Raw genomic sequence first — 14,229 nt, 5'->3', positions numbered from 1 at the left:
AAATTAGCATTCTACAAGAAATAGTATTTTTTTTAAAATGAATAACAGCTTTCTGCGAAATCAAAAGAACTACATTTTTATTCCTGAGACACCAACTCTGTATTTTTTTTTCGCAATGCTCAAACTTTTATGCCAATATATGCCTACCCAATAAAATTAGTGAAATATTTTATCATTCATAACTACTATAAGTTCAACACTGAGATCCTTCTGGTTTACATTGCCGAAACTTATTTAGAGTTTTACAGGCTCTCACAACTATTTATCGCCTGCAGAAAGTAATCTGTCGTTATTAAACAATTCTGTGATACTTGTGCGAGCTAGGTACTGAAAATATTCAACCATTGTGACAGACAGTTTATTAGAAGCGTCGGTCACCAAAGTAAGAACTAACACATTCTATTCTTTCTTTAAAGCTGGGCCTTCCTGAATGTGGAGTCAAACGCTTCGTATGCCGACGAAATTCAAGCATACGCCGCCGGTGCGGTGGAGGCCCACCTTACGCGGGACCTCATGGAAAAACATTATAACAATATGTACGCCGACTACTGCAAAATGCAGCCTTCGTTTTGTGGGAGGCTTGAGAAATTTCTTCTGAAAAACCTCGAGTACTCGAATAGACAAGAACGCCTCTATCAGTCTACGGATCCTTATTGGCATATGGTAGGTAGCTTTGAATCCCTACCAAGTTCCAGATTGATGGTTTGCTGCTGTTTCTTCGTTTTATACATATCATCTTTGGCTGAAGTCTGGCGCTTTGGCGGTTATTTGGCGAGCCAGAGAAACGCTGTAAAAATGAAAAAAAAACTTTGGCGCTAATAAACGCATTGGAGCAAGACCGTTTTACGTTGAAGTTAAGCTCCTAGGATGGGCAAGCCTGCGCCAAGTTGGGCCTTTTGTCTTGCGCGATACCTGGGAAGGTCCATACTTGAAAAAGCGCATAAAAGTCCCACCGTCATATAAGACGCTCAGACGGAAATATTATAACGAAACCGCTACTCGTACAACAACGGTATTTTTTTTGTTATTCTGCATGAAGCACATCCGCACGCTGTCAATGAAAAGTTGAAAAAGTGATGATAGTGGTTTGACCCCTGCGGCCCTGAAACTAGTGTGTACACCTACTTGGCCCAATGCCTATTGTAATTCACGCACTTACAGAGGTCAAAAAAGTCCCCCTAAGAAACCTCATCCCACAACATTGGTAGTCGCTGTGTCTTAGGCAACCGCCTTGTTGCTCCTGCTTGAAAAGTGTCACTAAACCCGACTTCACAGCTCACGCTAATACAGCACTCATGTTCAATACATAATCAGAGTGCATAATCAAACTACGACATCTTTTGGTGACTGACACAGTAGCTACTAAATGGTCCGCATTTTTTTTGTAATTGACCTATTGCTCTCACTTGGTCATATCAATTTACTCTGCTACCACGTTAAAATTGGGTAGTTTAATTACACTTTTTTATAAGTAAAATGCTTTCGCCTCGCTCAAGTGTACTTGTGGTGCAGACAAAGAAAAACTACAGAGACTGCAACTATGACTTATTTTTGTTTTGTACATCCTGGTGGTGGAATGTCTCGAACGAAGATCCGAACAGTTTTATGATGTCACTGATACGCAGTCACATTTGTACTCCGACACTGTGTGACATAAAAACCAATTCACAATTACTTCAACTACAGGGTACTTCAAGCCAGTATGAGTGACTTTGATTGCAATCGCCATGCATGTTTATCTATTTCAAATAGTTAAAATGAAATACAAAAAACCTGCAATGCAAACCAACAAAAGAAAAAACACAACAAACAGACCTCGTCATCTGCTGCGTATGTTCTCATTCTCTGCGTATATTGATTACGTTGTTACTTTTACCATCGTCAGAAGAAAACAAAAACGTTCGAGCACTCATAATCTCAAGTCATGTCATTCCTTCTTCAAGTCTTTGGCACATCTGACTATTATTCTTTACCGAAAAAATTTATTAAGTGTACATCAAAAGCGATATTTCGACTAACTTTTTTCTCAACTTTTGTTTCACAGGTTCATTTACAAATGAAGCAACTGTCCGGTTTAAGCGACATCTTTGAGAACAAGACCCTGAACGTATCAAACGAGTATCTAAACGTCACTAAGGCGCTGTAAGTGCAAGTAAGGCAATTCACGTTTTGAGTGGCGTACAGAAACCACCAGTGTAAGATTATACTTGTGTACCTGCACATCACGCATCTAAGTATAGCCACTTAGCAGCACTACCTTTGTGGTAAGGCGATATATAAGATTAGTCTATTTTCCAACTTGCAACAACACAAATAGAGGGATTGCGAAAAATAAACCAGCCCCTTGGCGGCTTCACGTGTACGCTGGCCTGGTTTCTATACCGTGGTGCAGCGTGGTGTATGCAATCGAAAGCAAGACAAGATGCACACACTCAAAAAGAATACATGAGTAATACATGCTATGCATGTCAAAGATATATTCTAGCAGTTTCGTACATTGTATAAATTTCGTAAGATTTGTATGTTAATATAATATAAAAAACCGATTGGTATTTAATCGAAATAGTAGTATAGCTCTTTATAGTTTAATATTGCAGTTTTCGAAGTGTCGCTGGGAAGGATTGCAAATAGTATTTATTAATTTGCTTTTGTTTTTCCCGCACCCTTAGCTTACATCAATAGAGAATGTATTATCTGCTTACGTGCAAACGGTAAAAAAATTTCTACTTAGTTTTACACCTAAACGTGTAACTAAATATCAACCCGCGTCACATCAAAATGTGAGTCATGTCCTTAAGGTTCTTAAGGACAAATACTGTAACTCTGCGGTGATATTGGGGCAGGTTATTAGCTTCGAGCCCAAGTTTGCCAATTCTGTTTTTCAGAACGTGTTGACCAAACAAAAACATGATCTCGAAATCCGTTTTTTAATAGTTTTCGTCGAAAGATAAATGTTTCGCCAAATTAGGCACGTAGAATTATATATAAATATAAATCGAAATATAAATATAAATTATAAATTAAAAAATGTATTATAAATGAAAACTTCCGAAATCTAGCCAAGGAGTTTTTAACACGTAATGTTTCGCCACTCTTGACCATGTATTGCATTTGTATCAAATTATTGCGGGAGCGTAATTTCACGAATATATCATGCGAATTATCGCCGCTCTGTAAGAGAGAACGCCGAATAATGCGTCACTTTCCAGATACTTCAACCTTGACGGAGACTTGATTGGCCTGGTCGGAGTTGTCAATAAAAACTCATACAACAGCATCGATAGAGCACCCACATGTTCGGCTCTCATCAAAGTTGTCGGAGAAAACGAGGACATTCTGGTTGGTCACAACACGTGGTTCGTGTACAGAAGCATGCTCAGGATTGAGAAGAGGTACGCGTTTCCCTGGCACTACACGTCCAAATCGAGTAAGTGCGAGAAAAACAAAAAACACGAAGATTTTTGAGGTCGGTATAAGCGACGTGCGCTACCAAAAACGCCGCTGTGGTCACATTTCGCGACTGGCCGAATGCTCACTGCGACGTTTTTATCCCGGATTCATTTTTCTTTCATCGAAACAAATCAGCGCAATGTCAGAGTGTAAATTGTGACTGTGTTGTTGGTTTAAGAATCTGTTCACCCCTAGCTTCCGTTGTTATTTATACACATACCAATGCACTACAGTTTGAAACTGATGATAAGTAGTCAAAGATCACTAATGATGACGTCACAGCGAGAAAAGTTCTGGTCGTGACGTCACAACCGGAAACCAACAGAGGGCACCACCGAAGCATCTCGACCCTTAGAGTCGTTGACACTAGCTTCGTTCGATTTACCTGCTCCTCCTGGACCGGTGCAGAAAAGTGTAGGGCAGTGTACTTCCGGTATGTGCATTTAGATACGACAGGAAGTACACCACCCTACACATTTCCGCCCGGTGCAGGAGGTGCAGGTAAATCAAACGAAGCTAACATAAGATATATGGTGTGTATCGAGTCCCAAAAATCTTATATTTGTTCCGCAGCCAATGAGATAACAGCATTATCCGATAAGAGTACCGGAGAACAAATCAGAAGGCAAAAAGCTAGAACCTGAATAAGACACGCTTGGCGTTTCCTAGAAGTCCGCACCCCGTGTTCAGTCAGCAGCAACCAGTGTCGGTTGCTTAGGTATTCCTATCGGAAAATTCAGCAATCCTATCCTGAGCGCGAGTTCGTCTGCTTCTTTTGCAGAAGTTGTGGTGGCGTCAGAACACCGAGTTGTGCTTGGCTCTGATTGAAGGATAGTGGGTGGACGTCAGAGCAAGCTGCCTTGAGGTCTACCCACTATCCTTCAATCCCAGCGAATCAGAGCTCGGTGTTTTGACGTCGCCACAGCCGCTGCAAAAGGAGCAGACGAACTTGGGCTCCGCACTGAAGCGAGAAAAATGCTTGTGTCTCGCCACGCCCTAGGTTTCTAATGATGCCAGTAACTAGAGTATGCAAGTATAACAATGATTATTTAAACACAGCCCACCCTCACAAGTGCCTACTTGATTAGCCCACAAAAGGAGCTTGCATTGCTGAGCCTTGATGGCTTAATCCATTGCCGCACTGATATTGTCATTTTAGTATTTTATTGTACTGTTCTGACTCGACATATTGAAAAATCTAAAAAAAAAAATCCTTCGATAGTGCACAACCGGTGGATAGCCGCACCGCGTAAAGAATTTCAAATAGGGGTTGTTTCCGTACAATAGTTCGGAAACTTAGTTATTTATATTCCGCTCCTCACCTGCCGAAACGGCCCCAATTTTTCTACTTAAACCTTTTGCTGCTTGGTAAGTGGGTGTTTAGAACAGAGGTTTCAATTGGCACGACATAATAAAATTTAGTGCACACAGACGCGGGCAACAGGAGAGAAACACACAGAACTCAGAAGTGCTGACTCGCAACTGATATCACAAATATCAGTTGCGAGTCAGCGCGTGTGTGCTTTATGTGTTTCTCTCCAATCGTCCTGTCCTGTGTGCCCTGTTTTTCATCATGTCGTTTCAGTACCAACTGGCCCACTCACCGCGTTGTTTTAAATGGCGGAATGCTGCATTGTATATAGAAGAAAAATTATATTGGACATATCGTTTCTGCCAGTGCTAGTCGACATGTTCCTGTTATGTTTGAGCGGAAAGACGAGTGTGAGGTATCAAGGAGAAAGGGAAAGAGTCGTGTCAAAACTATTACTGTAAATTCTTGAAATAAATGAATGTCTAACTAAAGCACTGATACATATTACTAAATATTTACTTGTAGGATTATAAATATACCCATGTACTATTGGCTCTTAAAGGGATACTGAACTGAAATTTGTTTTTTTGCAAAATAAGGCCGAAAAAGCGTTGGACGCGACACTACAAACTCCAAAACATCCCTCATACGTTGATATCTCAAGCGGATGGCCGTACTTTTGGAAAAAGATTCGCGCAATCAAGCGAAGGGTTATGACGTCATTATCCCCCTGAAAAATTTTAGAATGAAGGGAAGCGGCTTCACTTATCTCCTCCTCGCTTTGGTTCACAAGCTCGACGGGGCGTAGCGAGGTGGAGGGTGAATGTGAATCGTGACGTAACTTATCTCGTAGGCCTCGTCGGCCGTGCTCCATCGCGCGCTTCTTTTCCGAAAATACGGCGATCCCTTAGAGCATTTGTTCTCAAATGGGGGTCCGCGGACCCTTTGGGATACGCGAAGGCATTGTAGGGGTCCGCAAGCCCTGCCTCATCAATCAAGCACGGCAATAAAACTTGTCTTTTTTTATCAGATTGAGAGGAAACTTTCCAATTTTTGTGAGTTTTTTAGTGTGTAGGTCAATGAGAGAAGTCTACTTCACTCTAGCCCTTAGTTATATTTATTGATTAAATCATTATCATAATTAGCCTATACCTTTCCCTTCCCTTCACCACGAAGGAAACCTCCGTCATCTTGGCCGATCCACAAGGTGTCCGCGAAACATCAATGGTTGATTGTTAAAGTGCCAGCTGAACGTTTTAAGGACACACACACAGAGACGAACAAAAAAGGCAGACACACCGCTGTGTGTGTGTCCTTAAAACATTCAGCTGGCACTTTAACAACCATGAACCAACTAGCTCAGCTTCAAGCCGTATCAATAGTTGAGACACACTGCGTTATAGATATCGCTCTATAACTGGTGTCTTTTTTAGTTTTGCAGCGTCCCTCCTATCCGTCCAGCCTTGTTTTGTGAGGTAGATATTGCGCTTAAGTATCCTTTTAAGGGTTGCGACCCTGCGTTTTTTAAGTCGATTGATATGGTAGTGAGTTTTAGAATAGCGTATGCAAGCGTTTTTCGTATGCACAAAAAAAACAGCTTTGTCGCCACTCCACATTGGCGGAGCCCGAATTGAGTTTTCGATTGACGCGCGGTGGCGACGCGCGTGCGTAGTGTGGAGCACGCAACGCTAACACAAATGTACAGCGCTCGCGTTTGCTCCCATGAGCAATAGTAAAACTTCTCTAGTAGGTTATATACCTGAAAAATAATAGTTGCGTTAATGTAATAATGATGCTCGCAGACTTGAAACGAGTAGCTGTTTAAAAGCATTGTGTATTACAGATAATATCCGTCACGGACTTTCCACCCAATGTCGATGTCTATCCTTGTTTTTTCAAAGTCTCTCGATCCTCGCATTCCCGCTTCCGTTGCGTGAGGTCTTCAACAAAGGAGCTCTCAGGTGACGTGCCCAGATAAGGTAGTTACGCAGGTATGGCAGGAAATAATACTAATTTGCATTATTTCCACACTGGTATAACCGCAGTGCCAGATAAAATTTAAATGTCTTCACTTTAGTTTTTAGATAACTGCATTATAGTGAGCTCTCTTCGAATTACAGAGGAAATTAGCTTGTTGACCTATCAAACTTCGGTTGGGATTTACATTCTAGAAGTGCATTCAAATGTAAATTCCAAAAGCGCATGCTTTGGACTGGGTCACATCATGCAAACCAACAGTCGATTTATCAGGCTTCTTGTCAACTTAGGTTTGTAATAACTCTTATTTCCGCTTGGTTGGTATTATAAGGTACGTTTTTGTTTCAGGTTCAGCAGCACAACTTATCAAACATGTGAGGCCGGGTAGAGGCGAACCACGTTGGAATTTTTAGATATTTCTAAAAATGTCACCAAACGTCATCTCATGCCTGAATTTAACCTTGTATAAATTCAAGACTTACTGAAAATATCATACAGAATTGGCCTCACAAGTGCGAAGTCGCACACCAAAATGTGCAAGCCGTCTGCGCTAAGAACTGTGGGAAAGCCAATCACTCCAAACTAGGAAGGAAATCTGAGGAATACAAAGACTGAATGGAAAAGCACTCACACCCTAACACCAAGTCTGACAAGGAAGCTGACAACTTATGTCAGTCCCGCTCATTGACACGCTGCAGACTTCATGTCGAGGTAGAAAGGTGTTTGGACCTGGTGAATCGTCGGACCTCTCGTGATAGAAAGAGCGTCTTTCGGAGTGCTCTCACTGAAAGCTCAAGAAATCAAGGGCGTGCCGACTCGTGAGCAACTTATTATCGCTTCGAACCCAATGAGATTCGGGCATTAATGGATAAGAAATCCAAATAACGAATCATCAGGAAAAATAGGAACATTAAGGTAAAAAGATTAAAGTTAGCATTGCGATCTTTAAGGTGTCATCTACTATGATACATGAGCATTGTTTGCGTTATAATAGTGAACACATGGTCTTCCAGTGCTTCGGACTGAGCTCGCGCTGAGTGCAAAAAGGTGACTTCCGAGCGGATACCACAAAAGTCTTGATCGCTGTGCTGCCATAAAATGCACGGGAGGGTATACAGAATGGCCAAGAAACTTTGTATACGCACAGAGGTATGCAAAATGCACGTCATCTCGCCCAAGCCTTGAAACAATTTTTGTTTTTAATCTGGCACACGCCAGTATTTGTTACAATACTGAGATGGAAAATATCAAATGTGTACCTAATATCGACAAAAACATTAACTGCCATTATTTTCAAACACCGCTGGCCCGTAAGGTGTGAATGCTCTCGAGTTATGTGTATTATAGTCGCTGACAGCCTGTTATGTTCAAGATTCTTGCTTGGTGATTCGGTCTTCTGCGTTGTTTTTGGCTAATAATAATGACAACGGTAATAATGGTAACATTAATAATAAAAATGTATTCCAGCATTTTTATTTCTTGATTACATAATACTCGGGTCTGTCAAAGCCAGTGTTGGCTTGTGTGACTCGACCCAGCAATGATGTTAGCCAAAGTGAGTGGTAGACGGGCGTTCTTGGCATTGCTAATAGCAGTCAGTATAGAAGTTCAAAATAGTTCACACATGGCATAAATAAGACACACAGAGGTGATTCCTATAGCTACACTATACCATCCTTGAAGGCAAAGTAATATTTAGACACATATATGGGCCATGTAAATATTTAAAAAGTAAAAAAGCTGTAAATGTTTGCCAAAAAAAAATAAACACATATGCGTATAAAGGCATATATCACACAAAGATGCACCGAGGCATATATATATTATATACCGATATTTATATCTACAGATCCGTACACTTATATACAAATATACAAGTACTTGCAGCATCGACACAGATAAAGACAAAAACAAATGCCTATGTGGATTCAGCACCAAATGAAGATAATAATAATATTAATAAGTATAATCATATTAAGGGCCGCAAACTCATTCTCTTCGATAATAAGATGCCAGAAACTAGCTAAACCCTTCGTTTTTGAAACTGTAGGTTAAAATAGTTCTTCAGGGGATGGAGCAAGAAAGTGGGCTCCTCGTTTTTTGTTACGCTCTTTAACATCGAGTTGACGCCTACAACATGTTCAAATATTGCAAATCCTGTGTTCCTTCAGGTGAAATTATTCCTGGACGCACTGTCAGTATGTCTTCATACCCTGGAACGCTGGTTTCTTTAGACGATTTTTACCTTTCCTCAGCAGGCCTAGTAAGTATTGCTCCTCGAAACATTTGTGTCTTTCAAAGATACCATCCTTCAATATTTTGTTTTTTTCTGGTATCATTTTCTAATATGTGAAGGGCAACTTCTTTACTCTTTCCGAAGATTTGTCCAATTAAGTGTTCGAGTGTCACTAAGTGTTGCTTAGCATGTTCACAAAATGACAAAACAGAGGAAGCTAAGTTTACCAAAAATACGAATGAATACCATAGGTGCCGAATCTTCTTTTTAGATTAGGTATAAAGCAGTCAAGTGTTTTAAATTAAGAATTTATACATAATATTAATAGCATGTTTGATTCCGTAGAAGGCTTTACCGTAAAAAGTAATAAATTTCATTGTTTGATTATCGTTGTTTCATTTTGGCAAGCATTCTCGGCGACTAAAACCGTTGCTAAAACTTTCCTGAAACGTGTTAATATGCTTTTTTTAAATTCTTTCTAGATATTTGAGCCTTTATTTTGAAATTTGGAGTTTAAATCAAATCCAAAATAACGGACGCGTGCTGGAATGTAAAGGGCACGGTATGTAACGAGGTTTCAGTGTAATAATAATATTAAACTATATTTTGTGTGCTCAAAAGCAACCACGGCGGTTTTATCTTTCCTGCAACAAAACAAAAACACCAAAAAGGGAAATAAACTCCCAAAACACATACATTACAAATTAAAAAAAAAAAAAATATATACAAAATAAAATACATAAAGCTATACCGGGGAAACGGGAACTGGGGAATGTTTTGATTGATTGCGGTGCTATAACAGATGTACAGATGTCGAGGTCAGGTGAAAAGTGTTAGATGATGACTAAATCAAAGAAACTTCGAAATATTCCTCTGCGCAAATGAGGCAATATATATCGCAGCAACACCGAATTCTTTTCACACTAAATAGTCATCGCTTCATTCTTAATGAGGAAGAAAACGTGATTAGAGCTAGGAATTTACTGTACTATGATACCATCAAAATACTGCAACATTAATTTCATTTTCAAGTGGTAACTACCTTTGGTCTCACCAATTTTAACATTGCACAACAACTTCTAAAACATTGTTTCTTGTGAGACCTAGATGTATCATTTACTAACAGCTTGTACTATTTTTGATCGTGCATCGTAAATTGATAAAGGCTTCTAAACTTCCTGATAGCTCAAAGGGATGATTTAGCCGAGTTGGTTTTGAAATAACCGGAAACAGAGCACAAGTAACAAAGAAAACGAAGGTAGACGGGAAAGCACTGTACTCTTCAATTGATTATTTCCAAAAAGTGAAGACGTCGAACTAACCATCCACATCACTATCTCGTCGACACGTGCTTCAAGAAGGCTACCTTATTCGTGGTTTAAGCAAACTGAAGTTTGACCGACCCATGTTGCGTCTTCCTTTCCTAAGTCATACACTTGCAACAGTTATCTTGCAGTTTTATCAGCCCCTTTCCCTTCACTCGTAATAGAGTCAAAGTTTGACTTACATTTCCAAAGCTTAGCTCAACGACAACGCGTGTGTGCGCGCTCAATCGTTGACACAACGACCCTTTTTTCCGATGTATGCTCGAACACAAGATAACGGGATTCGATGCACCACCCCCACCTTAAACTTACCGCAAGTTATTCTGTGGTTTAGAGTACATTTGTTTAATTTCTTCCCCTATCAGCAACCATGGAGCATAGTTCCAACAGTTTGCTAGGCGCCAAGATAACCGGTACAATATACCGCCCCGCTATTTTTTTTTTCATATTATCAGACAACATATGTAAATAAGGTATTACCTGTGAACTCTTGGTTGGTCGCTCCCTACAATGTTGGTGTCCTTTCTTAATCTTTCCGGGTAGCTTTTCGGACACAGACAGCAATACTGACACTGAAAACCCGCAGTGTCATGCCGTTCAACCTGCCATTTAGAGCTATATTGAAGCGTATGATGGCAAGACTTCTCTAGGGCAGCTTTCAGGCATGATGACTCCATACCCTTCGTGATCAGCTGAAATAACCTAAATCTACCGCAAAAGCCTTTTTCTCTGCGGGGATAACCGGCCCAACAAACGTGATTCTTAGTGAACATCAGTTTTAGATCGAGACACTCCAAAAGAATGACATCCTGGAAATCATGTGTAAATTTCATCTCCCAGGGAGACCCTTAAAGCATCTCACACAGAAGCGACAAGGTTATTCACCGAAATCTTATCAGCTCTCTTTCGTACAATTAGGTAGTTTCCACAAATACTGGTACCTTATTGACGTTGCTTGCATCCAAATTCTAACTAATAGGTTTCTCTAGCATGTCCAAGAAAATATCACACGGCACCGGTGCTACACATGAGTCATTGCATATGCCATCCTTTTGCAAGTAGTGCGCACCGTTAAACCAAATAAAGGTCGAGTAAAGATAGAACTCAAGCAGTTCCATGAAACCGTCCAATCACACAAAGCTAGTATTCTGAGACATAACAGCTTCCCTTGTGTCCATACATTCAAGCCACGAAGAAAAGAGGCCCTCATAGGGTACCGAGTAAAACATATCAGCTACGTCAATGGAGAACCCAGCCGCATTCCCGTGACTAGAACTATGTAAGTATTCCACAATCGCCTGTGACTTCCCAACCAAAACGGGGTCACTTAGATGCAGGGTGCTTAATTGCTTCGGTAGTTATTGGCTCACTAACTGTTGCCAAGTGTCTCTTTTAGTAACAATTGTCATAAATTCAAACCCCTCCTTTTGTGTTTTGACGGTGAAAAAGACATCTACTTCGCCAGCCTTGCTTTTCTGGATGTCCATTACCAAGTTGCACATTTCAAGGCTAATGCCAAAGCAGCGCCCGTGACTTTCTTCGGGTCAATAGTCGTCAACTTGATGTTCTTAGATATTGCTGGGAAGTACTTGGTCCCAAACATGTACTGGGGCAGTTCGACAAACAACCGCTTCTTATCTGCCTGAAGGAGACTGACTCGTTTTTCATGAAAACACGACACCACGTTTTTCAGGTTTTACCAGATAGGTGGAAAAGGTTCCCTTTGCACAACGCATCAAACAGTTCAACCCTTCAAGAACATATCCTCTTCTCGTGCGGAACTCGTAGGCGATAGCTGTGTACTTAATCATAGTACTCACGAGAATGCGGCTGCACTCTCCATTCACGTTGTTTATTTGTTTTAGTCGGTACCCTACGATGGCATCTTTGATTCTATGCGAGAATGTATAGACACAGGCGGAGTGGCTAAGTTTCAGAATACTAGCGAGTGGACGTGGTTTCATGGTACTGGTTGAGTTCCACATTTAATTCAACTTCATCAGTTTAACGGTGCTTACTACTTAGAAAAGCATGTCATACACATTAGCGCATGTGTAGCACCGGTGATAGACCAATACAATAGTGAGCATTTTATGCAAGCAGCGTTAACAGCTAGGCTATTTATATTCGTGAATGGCAACGTGGTTGTATGAAAAGGAGATGATAATGGTTCGGTAGATAATGTTGTTGGTTCTGTGATGGATGTTTAAAGCGTCACAATGGGGTATTCAACCTTACATACGAACGCCAGGATGGCATGCATTTGCACTTTCTCGACCTGAGATTAAAGCTGACTAAGATTTACGTCTGTTGAGCCTATCATGCTCGCTCAAAGAACGGCCTTTTTTCTCGTGATTCAGCTCATTTCTAGCCGGACAAGGCGGGCATTGCGTCATCATGCCTGCAAGCTGTGATAGAAAAGTCTTGCCACCATCAGCATTCCGCAGCACACAAAGAACATGATCAGTTAGATAGAAATACATTGGGTACATGTACACACACAAAATAGTTATAAAATTAAACTCTCGGGCAAAGACATCGAATAGAACACCTCATAACATAAAAAGAAGCGTTAATCACATTTGGTTAACAGAGTGGATCACTGCAATTTACGGTTAAAGTTGAACAAATGACAAGGTTGAACATATGTTTAGACCTTAAACAGCTGTCTGCGCTGCAAAACTGCACGTGACGCTTCACCACGATCGGTACCACAGCCATGACACTTTACAGGTCATATTACATATTACCAGCTTCGTCATTCACCAAACTCCTTCCCTGTTCATCGTGACTTGCAGTCATTCACTCTCTTAAGTGCTTCGTGGAAACGGAAATGCTCCAGGTTTCCTGCAGCATACTACAATTTTACGTGATAACCTAGCAAAATCATTGTCTTCCATTTCAGGCAGTTACCGAAACCTCTCTCGAAAACGCCAATGGCAGTCTCTGGAACCTCGTGAAACCCGACAGCGCTCCCCTCACCTGGGTTCGAGGCATGGTTGCTACCCGGCTTGCTACAAACGGCTCCCTGTGGGTGTCCATCTTTGGGAGATTGAACAGTGGCACGTGAGTAAACCCTGGATATAGCCACCTCGTTGTCGCTCTGCAGTACGTGAGATTGGGTATTTGGCCGTAAGAACGATTAAGAAATATAAAAAGTTTTAGAATAGCGACCGCAAAAGCTTTGCGTCCTCAATGAAATAGCATCGTCTCCACTACGCATGTACGGAGCCAAGACTGCGTCATGGACTGCGGCATGGCGACGACGCGCATGCACAGTGTGAAGCACGCAACGCTAGCGCAGACGCACACCTCTTGCGTTTGCACCAATACGCGGTAGACAACCTCTCTAATCGCGAAGTGTATAACCCGAGCATAATAAACCACCATTACGTTTTTCTGGCTGGCGATCACTGTAGAGACCAAAATATGGACCCTATCTCATTATAGGTTTGTTATTATCACTTCGTCTTCTTTCCATTCAGCTTTCAAGCCAAATATTAGGACTGCTCTGTTGAGACATTTTATTGTATAATTGACTGGTTGCAAAGGTTTACTCCGACTTAACATAACAAATTAATAACGAAAGGTACAGACGTTTCGCCACCAATGCAGGTGGCATCTGCAGTATACACTGACACAAATGAGGTGAGGTCGACCAGTCTACTTATCACACACGTCCCCGTAAACGTCCGGCAGGGGGGCCACGGTAGGTGTTGCACACCGATGCGTCACGGCGAATGAACCAGGACTCGACGAATTTTCTTTGCCCGCACCTTTGTTCTCGGGCCAGCGTCGTCACATTGTCCAGGTCGAAACTGTGTCCTGTCGTCCAGCAGTCTTCGACAAGTTCCGTCTTGGACCGCGTGGCATGGGTGGCCTTAGCAACGTCCCTTTTGTGTTCTTTCAATCTCGCTGCCCTTTTTCTG

General features: G+C 41.4%; 1 protein-coding gene across 2 annotated transcripts in view; it reads left to right on the top strand.

The window, feature by feature from the left end:
- LOC115308187 (putative phospholipase B-like 2) overlaps positions 1-14,229 on the top strand; it is a 51,885-nt gene that overhangs the window by 11,288 nt on the left and 26,368 nt on the right. For both annotated transcript variants that reach the window (XM_029984010.3, XM_029984008.3), the window contains 5 exons: positions 417-663; positions 2,045-2,142; positions 3,210-3,427; positions 8,911-9,002; positions 13,206-13,366. In XM_029984010.3, coding sequence (XP_029839870.2) covers positions 417-663; positions 2,045-2,142; positions 3,210-3,427; positions 8,911-9,002; positions 13,206-13,366 — 816 coding nt within the window. The remainder of the gene's footprint in view (positions 1-416; positions 664-2,044; positions 2,143-3,209; positions 3,428-8,910; positions 9,003-13,205; positions 13,367-14,229) is intronic.

Source organism: Ixodes scapularis, unplaced genomic scaffold, assembly GCF_016920785.2.
Source record: "Ixodes scapularis isolate PalLabHiFi unplaced genomic scaffold, ASM1692078v2 PGA_scaffold1__304_contigs__length_218370807, whole genome shotgun sequence".
Lineage (NCBI taxonomy): Eukaryota > Metazoa > Arthropoda > Arachnida > Ixodida > Ixodidae > Ixodes > Ixodes scapularis.
The sequence above is the reverse complement of the archived record's forward strand: the minus strand, read 5'-3'. Positions and strand labels throughout refer to the sequence as shown.